We start from the raw sequence: 19,633 nt of genomic DNA, 5'->3' as shown, positions 1-19,633 counted from the left end.
ACCTTGTGAGACTTCGCAGAGGACTGAGTGAGTTGATATTTATAATTAGACCATCACTGAGCATCTATTGGTTATTCACAAAATATAACCCCATCTTACAGATGGAAAAACTGAGGCCTGGAGAGTCTATCTCATAACCACAGGGCCTCACAGCAAAACAGAACAGATGAGAACTAGGACATGGGTGGAGGGGATCTGCTTCCTTAGGCCTGGTTCTAGGGTGCTTTGTGGCAGCTTATCCGGGGTCCCTGGGTAAGATCTAGGAAGCCTCCACTGACCCAGAGAGCCTGGTCTCTAGGGTGTCCGGGCTACCCAGGGGTTCAGAAATCACACTGAGGCAAAAGCATAGCCATAAACTGGTAATCTCAACAACGCCCTGAGCTGCTGGAAGGAGAGGAAATGAGGGAGGAGGAGGAAATGACAACCCTGCCCATCAGGGCACGCCCCAAGAAGCTGAGGGAGAAACGAAACTCTCCTGGGGACACAGGTCAACATGGACCTGTACCAGTCGCCAGCCAGTGCTCTGGACAAACTTGTGGCCCACAACCTGCAACCATCCCCTGAGTTCACGGCAGCGGTGCGGGGCGCTCTGGGGTCCTTGGACACCGCCCTACGGAAGCAGGGAGCCCCAGGGTCACAGAGAGCAAGGGTGATAAGGATCGCCAAGGTGAGAGGTGGGACGCCCCAAGATGGTCACCTGCTTTGTCTTCTGACGGATGGCTCAGATGTTGCTTTAGCAAGCCACTGTGTGGGGAAACTGAGGCATCAAGATGCCAAGTAAAGCTTCCAGGGTAAGAGCCCGCCAGCAGCACACAGGGTGGCCTGATTGCTCCCATGCTCTCTTAAAGGCTCCCTCATTCATTCCCACACTTAATCGAACTCTAGGCCTGACACTGCCTGAGTCTCACAGCTCGGAGACTGGGGGATCACACTCATACCCACTGTGGCCCAGTCTTTGAGAAAATGCTAAGAAGCAATGGACATGACCTGGTTAAACCTGCATCAACTCCCTCGACCCTCACGGTTCTTGAGGGAGGGATTATTGCCAGCTTTATGGAGGGGGAAACTGAGGCTGAAAGTGGTGAGGCTACTTCTCCAAGCCACATTATGTCACCTGGGCATTGTTACTCTGTGCATATAACCTTTAAATGCTCAGAGAGCTGGAGAACACACTGTGAGCTGCCTTAATCTGGGTAAACCTGGGGATGTGGGGGCATCATGGGGACCTGGGGGTAGGCAGTGAGTCTAGAGATTGTCCTGAGTAGGTCGCAGGTCACCTGCCAGTTCCTGAGGCTACGTCCTAGCTGAAGATGTGCAGGGAGTCTTGAGCACTGGGAGATGCAGAGCTCACTTCTCCCTCTCAGGTGTGGCTAAACCCATCTGGAGAGTAGGGGATGGGAGCAATGTGTCTCCCTCCTCCTAAGCCCAAAGGACTAACTGAGGCACAAACCCACGCAGGTCATTCCAGGAACCAATGACTCTCCTGGGGATCCCTACTGAGTCTAGGGAAGGGGTCATTTACAAAAGGGGAACTCATCTTCAAAGGCCAAACTGGGAAGTCTTCACCCAGCAGGGACAAGGCCTTCTGGAAGCTGCACAGACCCTCACATACACACAGCCTCCCCAGCCTATCTACCCTAGCCCTCCCTAGGCCATGTGCAGTTAGGGCAGAATCACACACAGCAGGTGTTAGGGAGTAGCTGGGTACTCAGGTGAGCATCTATCATGGACACAAACAGGCAAGAAGCCCAACTGTGGTGATCTGTTGCACACAAGCACAGAGGAGCTCCCAAAGATGGCAGTTGTTTGGCTCTGAGGATTGTTTTTGTACAGTACAGGGTTATGAGGCATCCTGCAGGGCAGTAGCCGAAGGCTGTCTAAAATCTTGGCATCCACAGTTCTCTAGACAACCCCCACAGGACTTCAAGACTGACGTCGGCCTGTGTCTTCGGACAACTCTGTCTCTCAGAGAGGAAGGTCAGCTCCAGTTCCAAGACCCACCAGAGGTTCAGAGGCATCTCTCCCCCACTGAAAGGGCTCTTGGAATGCTGAGGTTCCCAGCTCGGCCAAAAAGTCAAGAAGGAAGGCACAGGGTTTGGGAGTCACAGACCTCAGGATTGATGTCAGAATGGACCCCTATCTCGGATGATCAGCAGCCCCTAAAGCGTCTGCAATGCAAACTGCCTGTCCTGTGTGGCACAGTTACCTGCTCTAGAAAGTGAATATTTCAGATCTATCATGGCCCCTCAGTTCTGGGGTTAGGAAGACGGGACACTACAGACCACCACAGGCCACCACAGACCACCACAGTCCACCACAGGCTACCACAGACTACCACAGTCCACCACAGTCCACCACAGGCTACCACAGGCCACCACAGACCACCACAGTCCACCACAGGCTACCACAGGCCACCACAGACCACCACAGGCCACCACAGACCACCACAGTCCACCACAGACCACCACAGGCCACCACAGACCACCACAGTCCACCACAGACTACCACAGGCTACCACAGGCTACCACAGACCAGCACAGACCAGCACAGGCCACCACCACCAGGCTAGAAATTTTTTTTTCAATCACACAGAGAGGACAGGGGTAGAGGTGGAAGGAACAGGGTTTGTGGGTCGGGTTTGAAAACCAAAATTGAACCCAGTACCCTATGGGAGGAAAAAGACCCTCTCCCTGCGCCACTCGGGACAGCTAAGACCTCAGTCTCTTCTTTTGACTTGACGAAAGGGAGATGGAAGCATCCCCTCCCTGTTTTCCCATTTTTTTTCCCTTGTGAGGTGAGGATCCCAGCATCCTTAGGGAGGGTGAGTTGCCCTCCACACAGCAGTGAGGGGCCTGGAGTCATCGTTGCGATGACAAGGGCCTCAGACTGGGTTGGGACCTGTACCACAATCTGATTCTTGTCCTGTGGTCAGGCTCAAGCGCCTGTATCTGCCACCATACATGGCCACACCAGGGTGGCTGTGCGCTGGAAACAGATAACGTGTGGCAGATGTAGGGCACAGGGCACAGGGCGTGGAAGTCTCCTTCCTGAGCCCTCAGGCCGGAAGTCTGACATCAAACCACCAGAAACACTAGGCCTGTAACAGCACACTTCTATGCTTGTGCCACAGTGAGCGTGAACGTACCCGACCACACTTGGTTCAGTTTGAAAGGACTGAGAATGGAGCCTGGAGGGGCAGCTCAGTGGTTAAAGCATTTGCCACACAAGCATGAGGGCTGGAGTTCAAATCCCCAGAGACCACATAATCCCAGTCTCTGAAGGGGAGACAGAATCCTCAGAGCAAGCAGGCCAGCAAGACTAACCATATTGGCGAGGGCTGGGTTTGATCCAGGGACTCTGCCTCGGTGAGTAAGGCGGAGAAGTGACTGGGGACGATTCCTGACATCAACTTAGTGCATCCCCAGGCACACACATGTCCACATGAGTGTGTGCCCACACATTGCAAATATGCACACACGTGAAAATGGAAAAGGGGGCTGCAGAGACGGCTTGGGGGGTTCATAGCTCTGGTGTGTTTTGCAGAGGACCCGGGTTCAGTTCCTACTACCCACCTGGCAGCTCCCAACTGAATGTAATTTCCGTTCTAAAGGATCCAGCACTCCTCCTCTTGGCTCTGTGGCCACCGGGCACACATGCACCACACATGCATATGTACAACAAAACACTCACATGAAATAAAAATCTTTTTAAAACAGGAAAGAAAAAGGTGGGGGCTGGTGCCCAGCATCAAATGACAATCACAAGTTTACAGATTAAAGTCCCTTCTTCCAGAGCTCAGGCCTGGCTGCCATGAGCAGGACCCGGGGTCTGCCTGGTGTCGGATGCAGAGAGCTGCCTCCTCAGACCACACGGCCCACCCCGTCCTTCGTGAGATCCCCAGCTGTCTTTTCTCTTCACAGGGAGGAGCCTACGCCCGGGGCACAGCTCTCAGGGGTGGCTGTGATGCAGAACTTGTCGTCTTCCTCAACTGCTTCAGGAGCTTTGGGGACCAGAAGACTGGATGCACAGAGACCCTGGGTGCCATGCGGGTGTCGCTGGAATCCTGGGGACGCCACCCTGGGCCTGGACTGATCTTTCAGTTTTCCGAGACAAAGGCGGCTGGCGTCTTGCAGTTCCGGCTGATGTCAGCAGATCAGAAAAACTGGATGGATGTTAGCCTGGTGCCTGCCTTTGATGTGCTGGGTGAGGGGTCCTCAGCCTGATTCAGAGTTGGAGGAGCCATCCTTAGGAGAAAGATAGGTTGTTGCATTCTGACCTTCCACCCACTTTCTGTGTGACCTAGGAAGGCCACTAGCCCTCTCTGAACCTCAGTTTCTTGCCTAAATATATCAAGTTTAGACACCACAGGAGTCAGGAAGGCCTGGTCCTGCTGGTCTGTGGTCCTGAGCTCAGTGCTTGTCCCTCACCGGGCAGCTCTGACTTCCCTCAGCCTTGAAAACTAAGACTTATGTGAACAAGGGGCTGATGAAAATGTTCTCTTTATGAGAATTTTGAATTCTCAGACATGTTCTAGCTAGGCTTTGACTTATTCCAAAATACGCCTCCATCTGCAGCTGAGAGTGGGGACAAGGTGCAGGCCACGGTCGCCTGTTCTTCGCTGAGACCAGCTCCTGACCACAACAGCCAGGCCCCAGCATCTCTGACTTAGCCAGAAACTCCTCTCTGTTCAGTCACCTTGAAACCCATTCTTCCTCTCAGGCCCCCACACCCCTGCATGCAACCCACTCTCTCCTCAAGCCAACTGCCCTCCCTGGCTGAGCTCAGTGCCCAGTGTCCTTCCTAACCCGCCTCCCTTGCTGCCCTCAGGACAGCCCCGCTCTGGAGTCAAGCCCACACCTGAGGTATATTCCTCCCTCCTCAGCAGTGGCTGCCGGGGTGGGGAGCACGCAGCCTGCTTCACAGAACTCCGAAGGGACTTTGTGAACATTCGTCCAATTAAGCTTAAGAACTTAATCCTGCTGGTCAAACACTGGTACGGCCAGGTGAGGTCGCTTGGCTGGGTCCCGCCTGCAGACTGGTTGGTTTATCTTCTTAGTGACCGTTTTTATTGTCTTTTCAGGACGCACTTGCTATGTTCTTTGTCTATGGTTTTCTTTTGTGAGCTTCTTGTTGGTTCACTTGTGCTCTTCACATATTGTGGATGTTGATCCTTATTTATTTATAGTAATGTGAATGTGTTCTCCCAGTCTGTGGATTGCCTTTTTGTTGTCTTTAAGACCCGTTTGTCGCCGGGCGGTGGTGGCGCATGCCTTTAATCCCAGCACTCGGAGGCAGAGGCAGGCAGATCTCTGTGAGTTCGAGGCCAGCCTGGTCTACAAGAGCTAGTGCCAGGACAGGCTCCAAAGCTACAGAGAAACCCTGTCTCGAAAAACAAAAACAAAACAAAACAAAGAGCCATTTGTCACTGGAAATAGTTGAATCTGAATGTCACCAGGCATATTAATTTCTCTACTGGGTCCTGACACTCATTTCTTCCCGTTCCCTTATGTCAGTCTGAAACCCCACAGGCAGATGAGAAAAATGAGAGGGTAGGGACTGGGTCCTGGGGTAAGTGGCTGAATGCCCTAGGCTCAGGCTGTGTTGTGCTGTGAGCCCCAGCTCTGTCCTCCTCACAGAGCCAAGCCCTCCTTGCTCCTCGCAGGTGCAGACACAGGAGACCACGAGGGCCACGAGGGCCACGAGGGCCATGCTGCCCCCTAGTTATGCCCTGGAGCTGCTCACTATCTTTGCCTGGGAGCAAGGCTGCAGGAAGGACAACTTCAGCCTGGCCCAAGGGCTCCGGACTGTCCTGGCCTTGATCCAACAGAACAAGGACCTCTGTATTTACTGGACAGAAAACTACGGCTTCCAGGACCCTGTGGTTGGGGAGTTCTTGCGAAGGCAGCTTCAGAGACCCAGGTATCTCCTCAGCTTCCCCTGCCCACTCTCCTGTCACAGGCACTAAGGAATGACTTGGTCCTGGGGAATTTGGGGAGGGGGGTTAGAAAGAGAACCATACCCAGGGCTTATGCAGTTGTTCCTGTTGACCTGACATGTGACATACATACATTGATGACAGTTCACACTTGTGAAGCCACCCCTCAGGCCACAGAGTGTGTCCAGCCTGCCAGTAGCCTCCCGCAGGCAGCAGCACCGCCCATGTGTCCCTGCTTTGATTCCATCATCAGAGTCTCTCCTGCTCTTAAGTCGTACAGAATGGAACCTGGTGGCTCGCATGCCCTCTTGGGTCTGGCTCCTCTTCCTTCATATTAAGTCTTTGTGATCCACCCACCCAGACAGTTGCGGCTCACTCTTTCTTGGTTGATGTGAACTCTTCCTTTGTGTGAATTATCATGATATGAAGTGCATTCTGCTCCTTGGGGACTTGGGGATTATGAGCACTTGTGTGTGCATCGGTGTATGTATATGGGCCAAATGAATGCACATACCTGGAGCCCATATTGCAAATCATGGGGTGGGAACTAGAGTCCCTGGGGGCGGCCCCTGTTTGCTGTGCTGTACCTCTGGTGCGCAGCTGGGTGTCTTAGTCATCTCCTATGAGGAGACACCACGAGCTTATAAAGCAAAGCATTTAATTGGGGATCACAGTTCCAGAGGGTGGGAGCAGGCAGGCAGGCAGACAGGCAAGGTGCTGGAACAGTAGGGGGGGGCGGGGGCGGGGGACTAACTGGGAATGGGAAGGGGAGAGTCTTTTGAAATCTCAAAGCCCGCCCACAGTCCCAGTGACACCCCCTCCTCCAACAAGGTCACACCTCCCAATCCTTCCCAAATAGCTCCACCCACTGGGAACCAAGTATTTAAATATGTAAGTCTGTGGGGGACAGTTCTCATTCAAACCGCCACACGAGTTCTGGACCTGGCTCCAGCAAAGCAGGCCATGTCACCCTTACACAAATGAAAAGCCCCGGGCTGCAGGAAGGAGGTCTCTGTCCTGGACATGAAACCTAAAAGGACAAACCGGAGTGAGCAGCACCAGGTCTGCCCTAACTCTGACCCTTGTCACTGTTCAGAGCCTTGTTCTCTCTGGAATTACAGGCCCGTGATCCTGGATCCAGCTGACCCAACTTGGGACGTGGGCAACGGGACAGCCTGGCGCTGGGATGTGCTGGCCAAGGAGGCTGAGTCCTGCCTTAATCAGCAATGCTTCCGGCAGCCCTCTGGAGCCCCTGAGCAGCCTTGGGAGGGGCCGGTGAGTGAGAGAACACCAGGGTCCTCAGGCTTGATGCTAATGGGCCCAGGGCTGTAGGGTTTAACAGTTGGGGCAATAAGAGTATCACCCAGCTCGGGTTTGAAGGAAGAGCACTGGGGCTGTCTGTGGTGTCCCCCTCTCTCTGGGTATGTCTGTCCACCTAGAAGTTCTAACAACTATCTCCCCATCTGGGCATCTGTCCTGCTCTACACCAAGACCCACATCTCCCTTGACTCTCTCCCCTCCCCAAGCCTCAGTCACCTCAGCTGTGGTCAGAGGGACTGAGAGAAAGGCTGGGTGCCGAGACAAACCTCAGTTCTGGCTGATAAGGCTCAGTCACCCCCTTCCAGGGCCTGCCATGTGCTGGCATCTTGGGTTTGGGCCACCCCATCCAACAAGACAACCCAGACCTCAACACTGTGTGTCCAAGAGTCAGCCCGCAGCCTTTGAATCCAGCTCCAGCACCTGCCATGCTAAACACAACAGCCTATAAAATCAGCAAGAACCTCAAAAAGGTAGCACTTAAAAGAACTGTCCCTGAAACAGTGTCAAAAGTCTCCATCACCCAGACCACTCCATCCTTAAGTGTGCCTCCAGCCAGCACCTCCACCGCTGGGTCAGTGATGGGCCCACATCTGTCACAGATCCCCAGCAAGGAGCTGGACTCCTTCATCCAGAACCACCTGAGACCAAGTCCCCAGTTCCAGCAGCAGGTGAGACAGGCCATTGACACCATCCTGCGTTGCCTCCGGGAGAAGTGTGAGCACAAAGCCTCCAGGGTCAGCAAGGTGAGTCCTAAGGTGAAGGTGCCATTGGGATGCCCCCAGGGAATCACGGTGGGCAGGGAGGCAACAGAGCTGAGGATATCCAGGGAAGCTGAATATCCTTGGAGGTGTGGTTTGCCGGCTGGATGTAGACAGAAAGTCGTCCTTCCGCTTAAAGTGGAGCTGCACCCTAATCCAAGCAGAAATACTGCAAATCAAAACTACGTTTATAACTTTAGGTATTTCCCACATGTCCTATGTCATGGTTAGCCTGGATTGCCCTCCCTGTGTTCCCATGCTTTCAGAAGCCAATGCTGGGCACATTAGTCTAGCATGGTGGCCATGCTGCTGGGCCATCCAAAGCCAAGCCAGCTGAGCTGAGGAACACTGTAGGTTTAAGTAACTGTTTTTGCTTTGGTTTTGTTGTCTCTTTATTCTTTTTTAAAATTTATTTTATGCTTGGTTTTTCATATATTTTCAGTGAGGGATTTTCTACATTGTGTTGGCCTATGGGCATGACAGCAGACCTGGAGGCAGGCCCCACTAATACAACTCAATTCTTGAAACTCCTCAGGGTTGGGCCCCAGGTCTGGGCTGAGGTCCAGATCCAACATCAGCGAAAGCCACATCCTAGGCCACTGCAGGGGATGCTGGCATAACTCCCAGGTTCCTGGACAGTTAGGGTTCCTGGAGAGTCCAAGGTCTGACTGCACTTCCTTCCACAGGGCGGCTCTTTCGGCCGCGGCACGGACCTCAGGGGTGACTGCGATGTGGAGCTTGTCATCTTTTACAAAGTCCTCAGGGAATTCAAGGGCCAAAGGTCCCAACAAGCAGAGATCCTGTGTGACATTCGGACCCAGCTGCAGTCCTGGTGGCAGGAACCAGTGCATGGACTGAGCCTCCAGTTCACTGAACAGAATAGACCCAGCACTCTGCAGCTCCGGCTGGTGTCCACAGACCTCAACAGCTGGGCAGACATCAGTGTGGTACCTGCTTTTGATGCTGTGGGTAAGAGAGTGGTGGGACCCCAGGGATCCAGGGGCCATGGAACAGGGGTACCTGCCATATTCCTTGGGATTCACCAAGCACTGAAAATCTCTCTGGGAAATCTTGAGGCAAACCTTCCCCAGAACCAGTCACCCATGCAGCTGTTTCAATATTGTCTCCCTGTTTCTCTCTTCTCTGCCCTCAGACCATCTGCCCCATCTCTTAATTTCTCTACTCATTTTATTTTAAACTGGATCTTGATATGCAACCCAGGCTGGTTTCAAATATGCCATCCTCCTGCCTCAGCTTCCCAAGTCTTCTGGGATCATAGGTGTGTAAGTGTAGGTATAGTTTCTAATTGTTGTTTCTTTTTAATTTTTATTTTATGTATATGGTAGCATTTGCCTGTGTGCTACATGCTTGCAGTACCTGTAGGAGCCACAAGAGACTGCCAGGTGCCCCAGGACTGGAGTTACAGAAGGTTGTGAGCCACCAGGAATCAAACCCAAGTCCTCTGCCAGAACAAGTGTTTTTAGCTTTGGGGCCATCTCTCCAGTCCCGTTTCAAGTCATTAAAGAGCTAAATCCCCCATCCTTGCGACACCCCCCTCTATCGTGGGGAACCACTTCATCTGTGAGTTGTTACTGAGCTCTACATGTAGATGGGTCATTCCTCTCATCCCCTGAGCCATCTCCCCAGCCTCACGAACCCCTTTTACAGGTGAGAAAGCCGAGACCCAAAGAGGTATTACACGCAGTCTGGATTCGAACCCAGGCCTGTCTAACTCCAGAACTCATTGCAGAGTTAGGGAGAGGTAGTGAAAATTGGGAACCAGGTGCCATATACCTACAATCCCAGCACGTGGAAGGCTGAGGCAGGAGGATTGCTGTAAGTTCCAGGTCAGCCTGGGTTACATCTTGCATCGATGCTAAGACAGGTTACTAGTTCTGACGTTATTTGATGTTTAGCTCACGGCTGGCGGTGGTGTTGAGTCATGGATGCGGAACTTAATTATACCAATAACCGTGCATGGGTGGGCTGGCGGCTCACTCACGTTCTCTACTTCTGTAGGGCAGCTGAATTCTGGTGACAAACCTCAGCCGCAGGTGTACTCCTCCCTCCTCAGCAGTGGCTGCCAGGCCGGGGAGCACGCAGCCTGCTTTGCAGAGCTGCGAAGGAACTTTGTGAACAATCGCCCCGTCAAGCTTAAGAACCTGATGCTCCTGGTCAAACACTGGTACCACCAGGTAAGCACCTTACACCTCCCGGGAAGCCGCCACTGTCACGGTCGTCACCGCCAAGTGCCTACGATGGTCCCCATCACCGCCTCTTTTCAAGTTGTGCTGCACCCTGGGCAGCTTCTAGAACCTTCTCTTCTGAAGGCCATCTCGCATTCATGCCACTGACAAGAACAAAAACCAGCAGCTCTCCCCTCAGAGGGGATAAAAGTTAGTATAACCTAGACTGGAATACGAGCAACCAGGTTCAGGTCACCAAATTCCAGGTTCCATGGGGACAGTTTCATGGGAACAGAATAAAGAAAGTCTAAGCCAGGTGTGGTGACAGACACCTTTAATGCAGCACTCAGGAGGCAGAGATAGGCAGATCTCTGTGAGTGACACTACATAGAGAGACCCTGTCTCAAAAATACTACAAAAAGAAAATAAAAGGCATAAATCAAACAGTTCTGAAATACAGCGGTGGGTAACAGCAAACAGGGTTAGCTCTGCTATAGCCTCCTATGCTATTGATAACAGTTTTAGCCTTTGGCCTGGTGGAAGCCAGCTGTTAAATCAACACATCCCGAAAGGCTCTGTGGAACAGTCATAAGGATGCCAAGTCAGACCCAGAGTTGGGCAAGGGTGCTAGAGGTAAACCCTGGTTCTGGACCTGCAGCATTGCAACCTCCTCGGAGTCGCAGGCGTTCTGGTCAGTGCAGCAGCCCTGTAGGTGGACCTTAGTCCACAACCACTGTGTGTTCGACACACACCTGCCAGAGCCCATGCTTGCCACCTGAGGGTGATGAGATACTATGATGGACAGATTGCAGCCCCCATTCCCATACAGCTCCTCACACTCCTTGAGGGAGGTCTCACCCAAATCTGAGCTCCCTAACTCACGGTCTGACTTGGGACAAGTCACAAGCCCCCTCCAGATCTCAGTTTCCCCAATCTGTAAAACACAAAGTATCATCCAGGGAGTCTCTGCAACCCGGTCCTTCTGAGGTTCTGTTTTACACACCCCCTGCCTCTTCCTAAGTCCCAAGAACCAGCCTCCAGGTGGCCACCCTGACTGATCTCTGCTTGGATGACAGGTTGCCACTCGAGATAAAGGAGGAGAGGCAGCAGGTGCTGCTCTGCCCCCAGCCTATGCCCTAGAGCTCCTGACAATCTTTGTCTGGGAACAAGGCTGTCGGAAAACAGGGTTCAGCATGGCTGAAGGCCTGCGGACCGTCCTGAGGCTGGTCCAGCAGTATCGGTCACTCTGTGTCTACTGGACAGTCAACTACAGCATACAGGACCCGGCCCTCAGAGCGCATCTTCTCAGCCAGCTTCAGAAAGCCAGGTGCATACTTCCCCAGTGCCCACCTCAATGCCATCTTCCGCCTCCCTCCTGGAGTCTGGGTACCCGGGAGGAGCCATGGTGGGCTTTGGTTCACCTATCCCACCCTCCCCACTTGCCTCTGCATTCCGATGAGGAAGCAGGTACATTGGACGCCCCAAAGGACTCCAGAGCCCTTGTGATTAGCACAGTTAAACGTCATTAGCGTTAATTGGCCCAAGAGTTCTCTGATTGAGGCAGTTGGCTTGGACTCCATCTAATGTTCCTTTTGGCCCCTCCCAGCTGCTCATCGCTGACTGTACCTCCCCACCTCCATCTGCTTTGTCCCCAGGCCTCTAATCCTGGATCCTGCGGACCCCACCTGGAATGTGGGCCAGGGCAGCTGGGAACTGTTAGCTCGGGAGGCAGCAGCTCTGGAGTCACAAGTTTGCCTTCAGAGCAGAGATGGGACTCCTGTACCACCCTGGGATGTGATGGTAAGAGATGGTGCCCTGGGGCCACTAGGATGACCTAGCGGGGAAAGACCTTCACTACAATGTCAACAACCTAAGTTCATTCCCGGAACCCAAGTGGAGGTGGAAAGAGGGAACTGACCCCACCAAGTGGTCCTCTGACCTTCACAGATGATCTGCTGCGCACAAACACACACACACACACACACACACACGCACACCTGGTGCGAGCATCGTATGCCACATAATAAATGTTATGTTTTTCATTTTTTAAGGAGACAGGACATTGGGGTGGTGGGCTCACTGGGGTGGTGAGCATTGTAGTCTCCCCTCCATATCTCTTGATGCCAGGATGCACCTCCCCAGTCTCGAGGAATGCTGACGGTGACAGCTGCCCTTCCTCTGGAGCACTGACCTCAGCCCGTGCCCTGGTGACACTCAGAAACAATGAACTGCCTTTATTTGGGGTTCAGTCCCCACCCCCGAGCTCCCTAAGGCCCAAGCCTGTGCCTGGTTGAAGCCCAGTTTCTCACCCCGTCCACCCTCTGCTGCCTCACTGTCATAGTTGACTTTGTGTGCTGGGATAAACCCCATGGCCAACAGCGTCCCGAGGAGGGGACAGCATTTGGCTCACACTCGCACTTCACCGTCCACCACTGAGGGAGGACGAGGCAGGAACCTGGAGGCAGGAGCTGAGGCAGAGGCCACAGAGGAGTGCTGCCCACTGGCTTGTTCCTTGTGGTTTCTCAGACCAACCAGGACAGCCTGTGCAGGGTGGCACCACCTCCAGCAGGCTAGGTCCTCCCACGTCAATCATTACTCAGGAACATGCCCACAAGCTTGCCTACGGGCCAATGCCAGGGTGGCATTTTCTCAGCTGAGGTTCCCTCTTCCCAGATGACTGTGGCTCTTGTCAAGATGACAAAACTAAACTGAGCAGCATCCTCCCCGTGTCCCATCTCTACATAAGGCCCTAGTTAAGTATTTGGGCTTTGCACTTGGAGAAGAAAACCCAAGACATAAGCCACCTGCAGCTACCGTCTTAATCCATTTCTGTGACTGTAGAAAAGACCTGAAGCCAGGCAGCTCTCTAGGGAAGGTGGATCAAGGTGATGGCACTGGCACGATGGCCAGTGTCGCTGCTGGGGTAGCGTGTGCCAAAGGAACGCATCATGCTCCGAGACAAGATGCCACAGGGCTACATAGGGCCAGGCTGGCTCTTGCCACATCTCCCTGTCAGAATTCACTCAGGATTCCCTGAGGACTATCTCAACTCCACCCTGAAGCACATTCTGCAAGGCTCCACCTTAAAGGCACGCCCCTCCCCACTGAGGACCCAGCATGCAATGCATGAATCTTTGAAAAACAAATCAAACTTAGGCCACAGCCAATACAATCTTACTCCATTGGCTTAACACACAAGATCCACTGAGATGGGGAGGGGAAACTGAGGCTCCGTGTCAGTGGTAGAAACAGATCTGGAGCTCAGGCCCCGCTGTGCTACTTCGGGACACACTAATCAGAGGGGAAGGACCGTGGGTGCAGGAGACTTGGGAGACCGTGGGAGCAGCACGGAATGCTGAAACCCGACACGTGGGTTTTCCCGGCATCCTGCTTCAGCCAGGACTGCCCATTGCTTTCTACAGCCAGCCCTTCTTCTCCAGACCCCAGCTGGGGACCTGGACAAGTTCATCAGTGAATTCCTCCAGCCCAACCGCCATTTCCTGGATCAAGTAAAGAAAGCCGTAGACACCATATGCTCCTTCCTGAAGGAAAACTGCTTCCGGAATTCTCCCATCAAGGTGCTCAAGGTGGTTAAGGTGAGGCCTGGAAAGCTGCAGGTGAGGAGACTCCTGTGGGCTGGACGCCTCTCCAGCTGCCTCGTGCGCTCCAGTGATGTCCATGTCTACAGCAACGGAACAAGGTGGCTGATTCAGCTGGAGAGCGGTGTGCTTACAGGCACAGCATGATCCAGAGACATCCACAGGGTACCAGGGCTGGCTGTTCTCTCTGGTTCTTGGATCTGCCTTTATCTTTCTTTTTAAACTAAAAACACAAGAAATTTATCAACAACCCTAATGACACTCAGTCATCTGATTTCCATACAAATCTACAAAACTGGCTTGACTGTGTCTGTCTTCCTATGTGGCAGCCCATGGGAGTGCTAAGCCTCCAGAAAGGGGGATTCTCTTTCTTGGAGGGCACGTTGCTGGCAGAGAATTTAACTGGCATACGGGAATCCCTGAATTCCAACCCTAGCACTGCATGAACTTGGCATCATGGAGACTGTCTGTGATACCCAAACTCCAGAGTAGAGAGAAGACCACCCCTCGGGTTCCCTGGTCAGTCAGCACTGCTAGATTGGTGAACTCCAGGCTCAGTGAGACCTTGTCTCAAAATCATAACGATAATAATAATAGAGATTGGTGGAGACACCAGTGTCGACCTCTGACCTCCGCAAGCACACACACACACACACACACACACACACACACACACAGTCTGTGGGACATCAAAGGGCACTCAGGGCTCAAGCCACCTTCCTTGTCCTCCCCAGGGCGGTTCTTCTGCCAAAGGCACAGCTCTACAAGGGCGCTCGGATGCCGACCTTGTGGTGTTCCTCAGCTGCTTCCGCCAGTTCTCTGAGCAAGGCAGCCACCGGGCAGAGGTCATCTCAGAGATCCGGGCACAGCTGGAGGCGTGCCAGCAGAAGCAGAAGTTCGATGTCAAGTTTGAGATCTCCAACAGGAAGAATCCCCGAGTCCTCAGCTTCTCCCTGACATCCCAGACACTGCTGGACCAGAGCGTGGACTTTGACGTGCTGCCGGCCTTTGACGCCCTCGGTGAGGCTCCTGGACACAGGCAGAGTGGTTCCAGGCACGGTCCTATCCATGTCACAGGCATGGAAGATGTGGCAAGGCCCCACTTTTGTTTCCCACAAAGATGCTGGGTGAGGAAGGGCTGAGGTCCTGGCCAGGCGATTAAGAGCGCGTACTGCTATTGCAGAGGACCTGTCTTGGCTACTGTTCTGTTCCTATGAAAAGACACCATGACCAAGGCAGCTCTTCTTTTAAAAAAAGCATTTAATTGGGGGCTTGCTTACAGTTTCAGAAAATTAGTCCATTGTCATCATAGAGGGAAGTATGGCAGCAGACAATACTGGAAAAGCAGCTGAAAGTTTACATTCTGATTTCTAGGCATGGGGGAGCTTGGAACTGGAGTGGGTGTCTTAAACTTCAAAGCCTCCTCCAACAACACCACACCTTTGATCCTTCCCTAACAGTCCCACCACCTGGTGACCAAGCATTTTAATATATAAGCCTGTGAGGGGACTTCTCATTCAGCCTGCCACGGGACCCAAGTTCAGCTGCCAGTGAAGGAAAGAAAGAAAGAAAGAAAGAAAGAAAGAAAGAAAGAAAGAAAGAGGAGAGGAGAGGAAAGGAAAGGAAAGGAAAGGAAAGGAAAGGAAAGGAAAGGAAAGGACATGGCTGCTCCTAGGTATGGGGAAGGAGAAAGTTTATTGTAGATAAAAGGGAGAACACAGTCAGAGACAGGGACATCTGGGAGAGGCCCGAGTGGACTTGACCAGGCTGAACTGGGCCATGTGGGGAGAGAGGGAAGGGAAGAGACAGGGACAGGGGAGTCAGGTGCAGCAGCCAGGACACCAAAGGTACAAAAAAGTAAACAAAATTTCTGGATTATTCAGGGAAGAGCCTCCCCGGGGGGGGGGGGGGGACAGTCCCAGTCCCCTGTGCTGGAGAGTTCAGGGTAGAGGGTGGGGTGTACCAGCCATACCCTACAACAGGTAGGAACTGGGGATTCTTGGAGAACCTGGAGGTCAGGTTCACTTTGATATGTTAAGTAGGCACCTCAGTCTTCTGCCCTGGGTGTGAATCTTACCCTGGAGCACCCACATACTGAGTGAGACAGACAGGCATCTAGATGCTGTGTGGGCTCTGGTTCTACTTGTGTGAACTGGTCTGGTCGGCTTCTGGTTAGGTCCTCAGAGCCAGCTGTGGTATCAGTCCCCTGCCCCCTGCCCCCTTCCCCCTGCCCCCTGCAGCCGTGGTGCCTGAAGAAGGCTTTTTGTCTAATGACCATTGGAGCCCCCTCCCTGAGCGGGCTGAGAGGGCATCAGAGGGGGTTAGAGACACCACACCCTAGGCTGACTCTCAGTCAAGACTTTCTCTATGGTGGGCAAGCAGGTGGCTGGAAAAAAGCTGGGCAGGGAACGCCACTCTCATGAGGGCTTTAAGATGGACCATGCCACACTTATGCCCTCACCAAAAGCTGGTGACCTCCCAGTGGGTCTCAGGTCACCCTTAGACCAGGGATACTACGGGTCTCTCAGACCAGCTTTGTAAGCTGGCTCACCCAGGCTCCCTAGACGACAGAGGGACTCTAACCTTTTCCCACTGTACAGGTCAGCTGAGGCCCGGCTCAAGGCCTGATCCCCAGGTCTACAAGGACCTAATCCACAGCTACAGCAACGCAGGCGAGTTCTCTACCTGCTTCACGGAGCTGCAGCGTGACTTCATTAGCACCCGTCCCACCAAACTCAAGAGCTTGATCCGGCTGGTGAAGCACTGGTACCAACAGGTTAGGCACAGGGGGCCTCCATCACCCGAATTCCCACACACACACTCACAGCGATGCTGGGTCCCAGGAACTGTGTCCTGAGTATTTTCCTTGGTGGAGATGGTGGGAGCGAAGAGGGGGGTAGAAGGAGGGGAGTGTGTTTGGCCACAAGCAAGTGTGTGAGGTCAGTCACATTCCACCCAGAGGACCTTGGTTTGCGTGTCCATAAAGCAGGATCGAGCCAGGTCTGGTGCAGGCTTCTCATCTTAGCTACGTAGGAGGCTGAGGTAGAAAGATTGAAAGGTCAGGGCTAGCCTAGGCGACAGAGTGAGCACAAGGATAGTCTGGCCAACTCAGCAAGAACCTGTCTCAAAATGATAAGTAACTGGCATGCTGGGGTGCAGTTCATGGAGAGGGGCTGGTAAGAGCCTTGCCTGGAATGCGTGAGCCCGAGCCCCACCCCCAGCACACAAACACATACCCCCAAGAGTGGAGCTAACACATTGTGTCTCTGTGCCAAGGCACACAGTGGTGCTCAGTTAAGCTGTAAGGGCACACCTGTCAATCCCTGGAGCCCCTCTGACTACCAGGGGAAGCATTAGCTGTTGTGTTGCCAACATGAACCAGCACATCTTCTTTCTCTTGCTTCCCCAGTGCAACAAGATGGTCCAGGGGAAGGGCTCCTTGCCACCCCAGCATGGGCTGGAGCTCCTGACCGTGTACGCCTGGGAGCAGGGCAGCCAGAATCCCCAGTTCAACATGGCGGAGGGCTTCCGCACTGTGCTGGAGCTGGTTGGCCAGTACCGCCAACTGTGCATCTATTGGACCATCAACTACAACGCTGAGGACAAAGCCATCAGTGATTTCCTGAAGCTGCAACTTCAGAAGCCCAGGTTTGGCCACCCCCAGACTCCTCTACCTCAGACCCAAAATATCCACTTCCTGCCTCCCTATTGGCAGAAGATGGAAGAGCAAGGCCTGCTCTCGGGAACTGGGCAACTTCCCAGAGTGGTACTTTTAGTGCCTGAGGAGAGAGTCAGTCAGTTTTTTGGCCACCTGTAAATGTGGTTGTCAGATAAAATAGATGCAAGACTCCAAGTTCAACTCAAGTACAGACAAATCAGATCGCATGCTAGTCTGAGTGGCTCTCATGCAAGATTTGGGCCAGACATGTGCTTTTTATGTTTAATGTGAGAGCTGGGACATGGCTTAGCTGACAGAGGGTTTGCCCAGCGTCCATCCCCATCACTGCATGAACTGGGTCTTTCACCGCTGTGAAAACTTATACTCATGAGGAGGTGGAGGAGGACTGGGAGTCCAGAGTCATCCTTGGCTACAAAACCAGTTCAAGACCAGCCTGGCCTATGTGAGACCTGTCCCCCCCCCAAAAAAAAGTGTCCAGATGCCGTGACACACATCTGTAATCACAACAAGAGGCTGAGTTAGAGGCATGAAGAGATGGCTCAGCAGTTCAGAGCACTGGCTGCTCTTGCAGAGACCTAGGTCCATTCCCAGAACCCACACAGTTGCTTGTGACTACCTATTCCAGTTCCTGGGGGTCTGACGCCCTCTTATGGCTTCCATGCACTAGACATGTTTGTGTACAGACACACATGAAGGCAAAGCACTGGTACACATAAGAGAATGAAATGAAAGCATGAGGCTAGGGGTAGAGGGCTTCAAGCTCAAAGCCTGCCTGGGCTGCATCATGAGAATCCCGCCTCAAACTTCAAGCGCATTCGTGATTCCTCGGAAACTAGGATGTAACTGGGCATCTGGTGTTCGCACTCTTTACACCTGGCAGCTTCTCATCAGCAGCCTTCGGGTTATAGAAGCACGTGTCATTCTTCACCGTCACGCCCACCTCTGAAATGGGGACAGAGATAAGCAGGATTGTCCCCAAAACGCACGTTACACTGAACGTTTGCGGGCAGTGGCAGTGTTTCCTGAGAAAGGGTCTGGTGTATGATATATATTAGCTGATGATGTCTGCCGTGGATGCTGGGAGCGGCAGTGGCAGAATCAGGACTGTAATCGATTAGCAATGCCTGCTTCAAGGAGGAAGGGCAGCCCTGTGAGTAGTTAGTAATGAACACAGCCTGAAGAAGTGGTACTCATGCAGCTGCTTTTCCCTCCCTCCTTCTTTCCTTCCTTCCCTTCTAAGGATTTTATGTGTGTCGTGTTTTGTCTGCGTATATGTATGTGCACTGTGTGTGCAGTGCCCATGGAGAAACTGGAGTTACAGAGGTTGTGAGCCACCATGTGGTTGCTGGGAACTGAACTCAGGTCCTCTGGAAGAGCAGCCAGTGCTCTTAACCACTGAGAGATCTCGCCAGTCCCCTCACCCCCAACCCTTTAGAATACACTGTGTAGCCCAGGTTGCTCCAAACTCGCAATCCCCCTGCCTCTGCCTCCAGGGTGCTAGGTTTACAGGCATTGCCACCACACCCCACACCATATGCCTCTTCTCTTCTACCCCTGCCCTAGAGTGTGTACCTGGGGCACTGAGGAGCCCCGAGGTCCTGGCCCTGGCCCCTGTAGTGTTAGGGAGTGGAGAACAGCCCAGCCAGTGTCGCAGGTGGATGCTGTGGGGGATGAGACTGACCTTGGGTACAATTGCAGACCCATCATCCTGGATCCAGCTGACCCCACAGGCAACCTGGGCCGCAATGCCCGCTGGGACCTGCTTGCCCAGGAGGCTGCAGCCTGCACATCTGCCCTGTGCTGCATGGACAAGGACGGCACCCCCATCAAGCCGTGGCTGGTGAAGGTGAGAGGCATGTGAGGTAGACAAGAGCATCCTTTGGGAGAGGACATGGTCATGAGCAGACATGGTCCTCTCTGAGGGGCGGGACCCAGCGGGACCCACCCATGGCCCCTGAGGATCTGTACGTGTGTGGTCTCAACGCTGCAGAAATGCTAAGGTAACCAGCATGTCTTCCTTCCCACAGGCTTCTGTATGACGTCCAGAAAGATCAGTGGTCACATCAGCTGAGAGAAAATGACACCAGCCCTCAGTATGGGAGACTTGGAGTATTGGGCCAGATGTGTGTGTGTGTGTGTGTGTGTGTGTGTGTGTG

General features: G+C 53.2%; 1 protein-coding gene across 2 annotated transcripts; it reads left to right on the top strand.

Annotated features, from left to right (window-relative positions):
• The first annotated feature begins 480 nt into the window (after nucleotides 1-480).
• Nucleotides 481-19,633, top strand: Oas3 (2'-5'-oligoadenylate synthetase 3). 2 transcript variants are annotated; one of them, XM_041648204.1, is made up of 17 exons: nucleotides 481-667; nucleotides 3,921-4,203; nucleotides 4,828-5,003; nucleotides 5,663-5,919; nucleotides 7,057-7,210; nucleotides 7,561-7,725; nucleotides 7,855-7,998; nucleotides 8,700-8,982; nucleotides 10,033-10,208; nucleotides 11,276-11,526; nucleotides 11,855-11,999; nucleotides 13,622-13,795; nucleotides 14,533-14,818; nucleotides 16,399-16,574; nucleotides 17,208-17,446; nucleotides 19,176-19,323; nucleotides 19,505-19,633. In XM_041648204.1, exons 1-17 carry the CDS (start codon nucleotides 494-496, stop codon nucleotides 19,514-19,516), a joined length of 3,243 nt encoding a protein of 1,080 aa, XP_041504138.1. In that variant the 5' UTR covers nucleotides 481-493; the 3' UTR covers nucleotides 19,517-19,633. The 2 variants fall into 2 exon arrangements, with proteins under 2 accessions (XP_041504138.1, XP_041504137.1); XM_041648203.1 differs by having other exon boundaries at nucleotides 7,561-7,998.

This window comes from Microtus oregoni, unplaced genomic scaffold (assembly GCF_018167655.1).
Source record: "Microtus oregoni isolate MIOR12 unplaced genomic scaffold, Mior012 000003F_ref0000135, whole genome shotgun sequence".
NCBI classification, from domain to species: domain Eukaryota; kingdom Metazoa; phylum Chordata; class Mammalia; order Rodentia; family Cricetidae; genus Microtus; species Microtus oregoni.
This window is presented reverse-complemented; position numbering and strand designations above follow the sequence as displayed.

Excerpts from the sequence above, each read along its gene's own strand:
- Oas3 (XM_041648203.1), top strand. The coding sequence starts at position 494 with ATGGACCTGTACCAGTCGCCAGCCAGTGCTCTGGACAAACTTGTGGCC. Across the intron at positions 8,983-10,032 it reads ACCTGCTTTTGATGCTGTGG|GGCAGCTGAATTCTGGTGAC; the intron begins GTAAGAGAGTGG and ends CTACTTCTGTAG. Across the intron at positions 14,819-16,398 it reads GCCGGCCTTTGACGCCCTCG|GTCAGCTGAGGCCCGGCTCA; the intron begins GTGAGGCTCCTG and ends CCCACTGTACAG.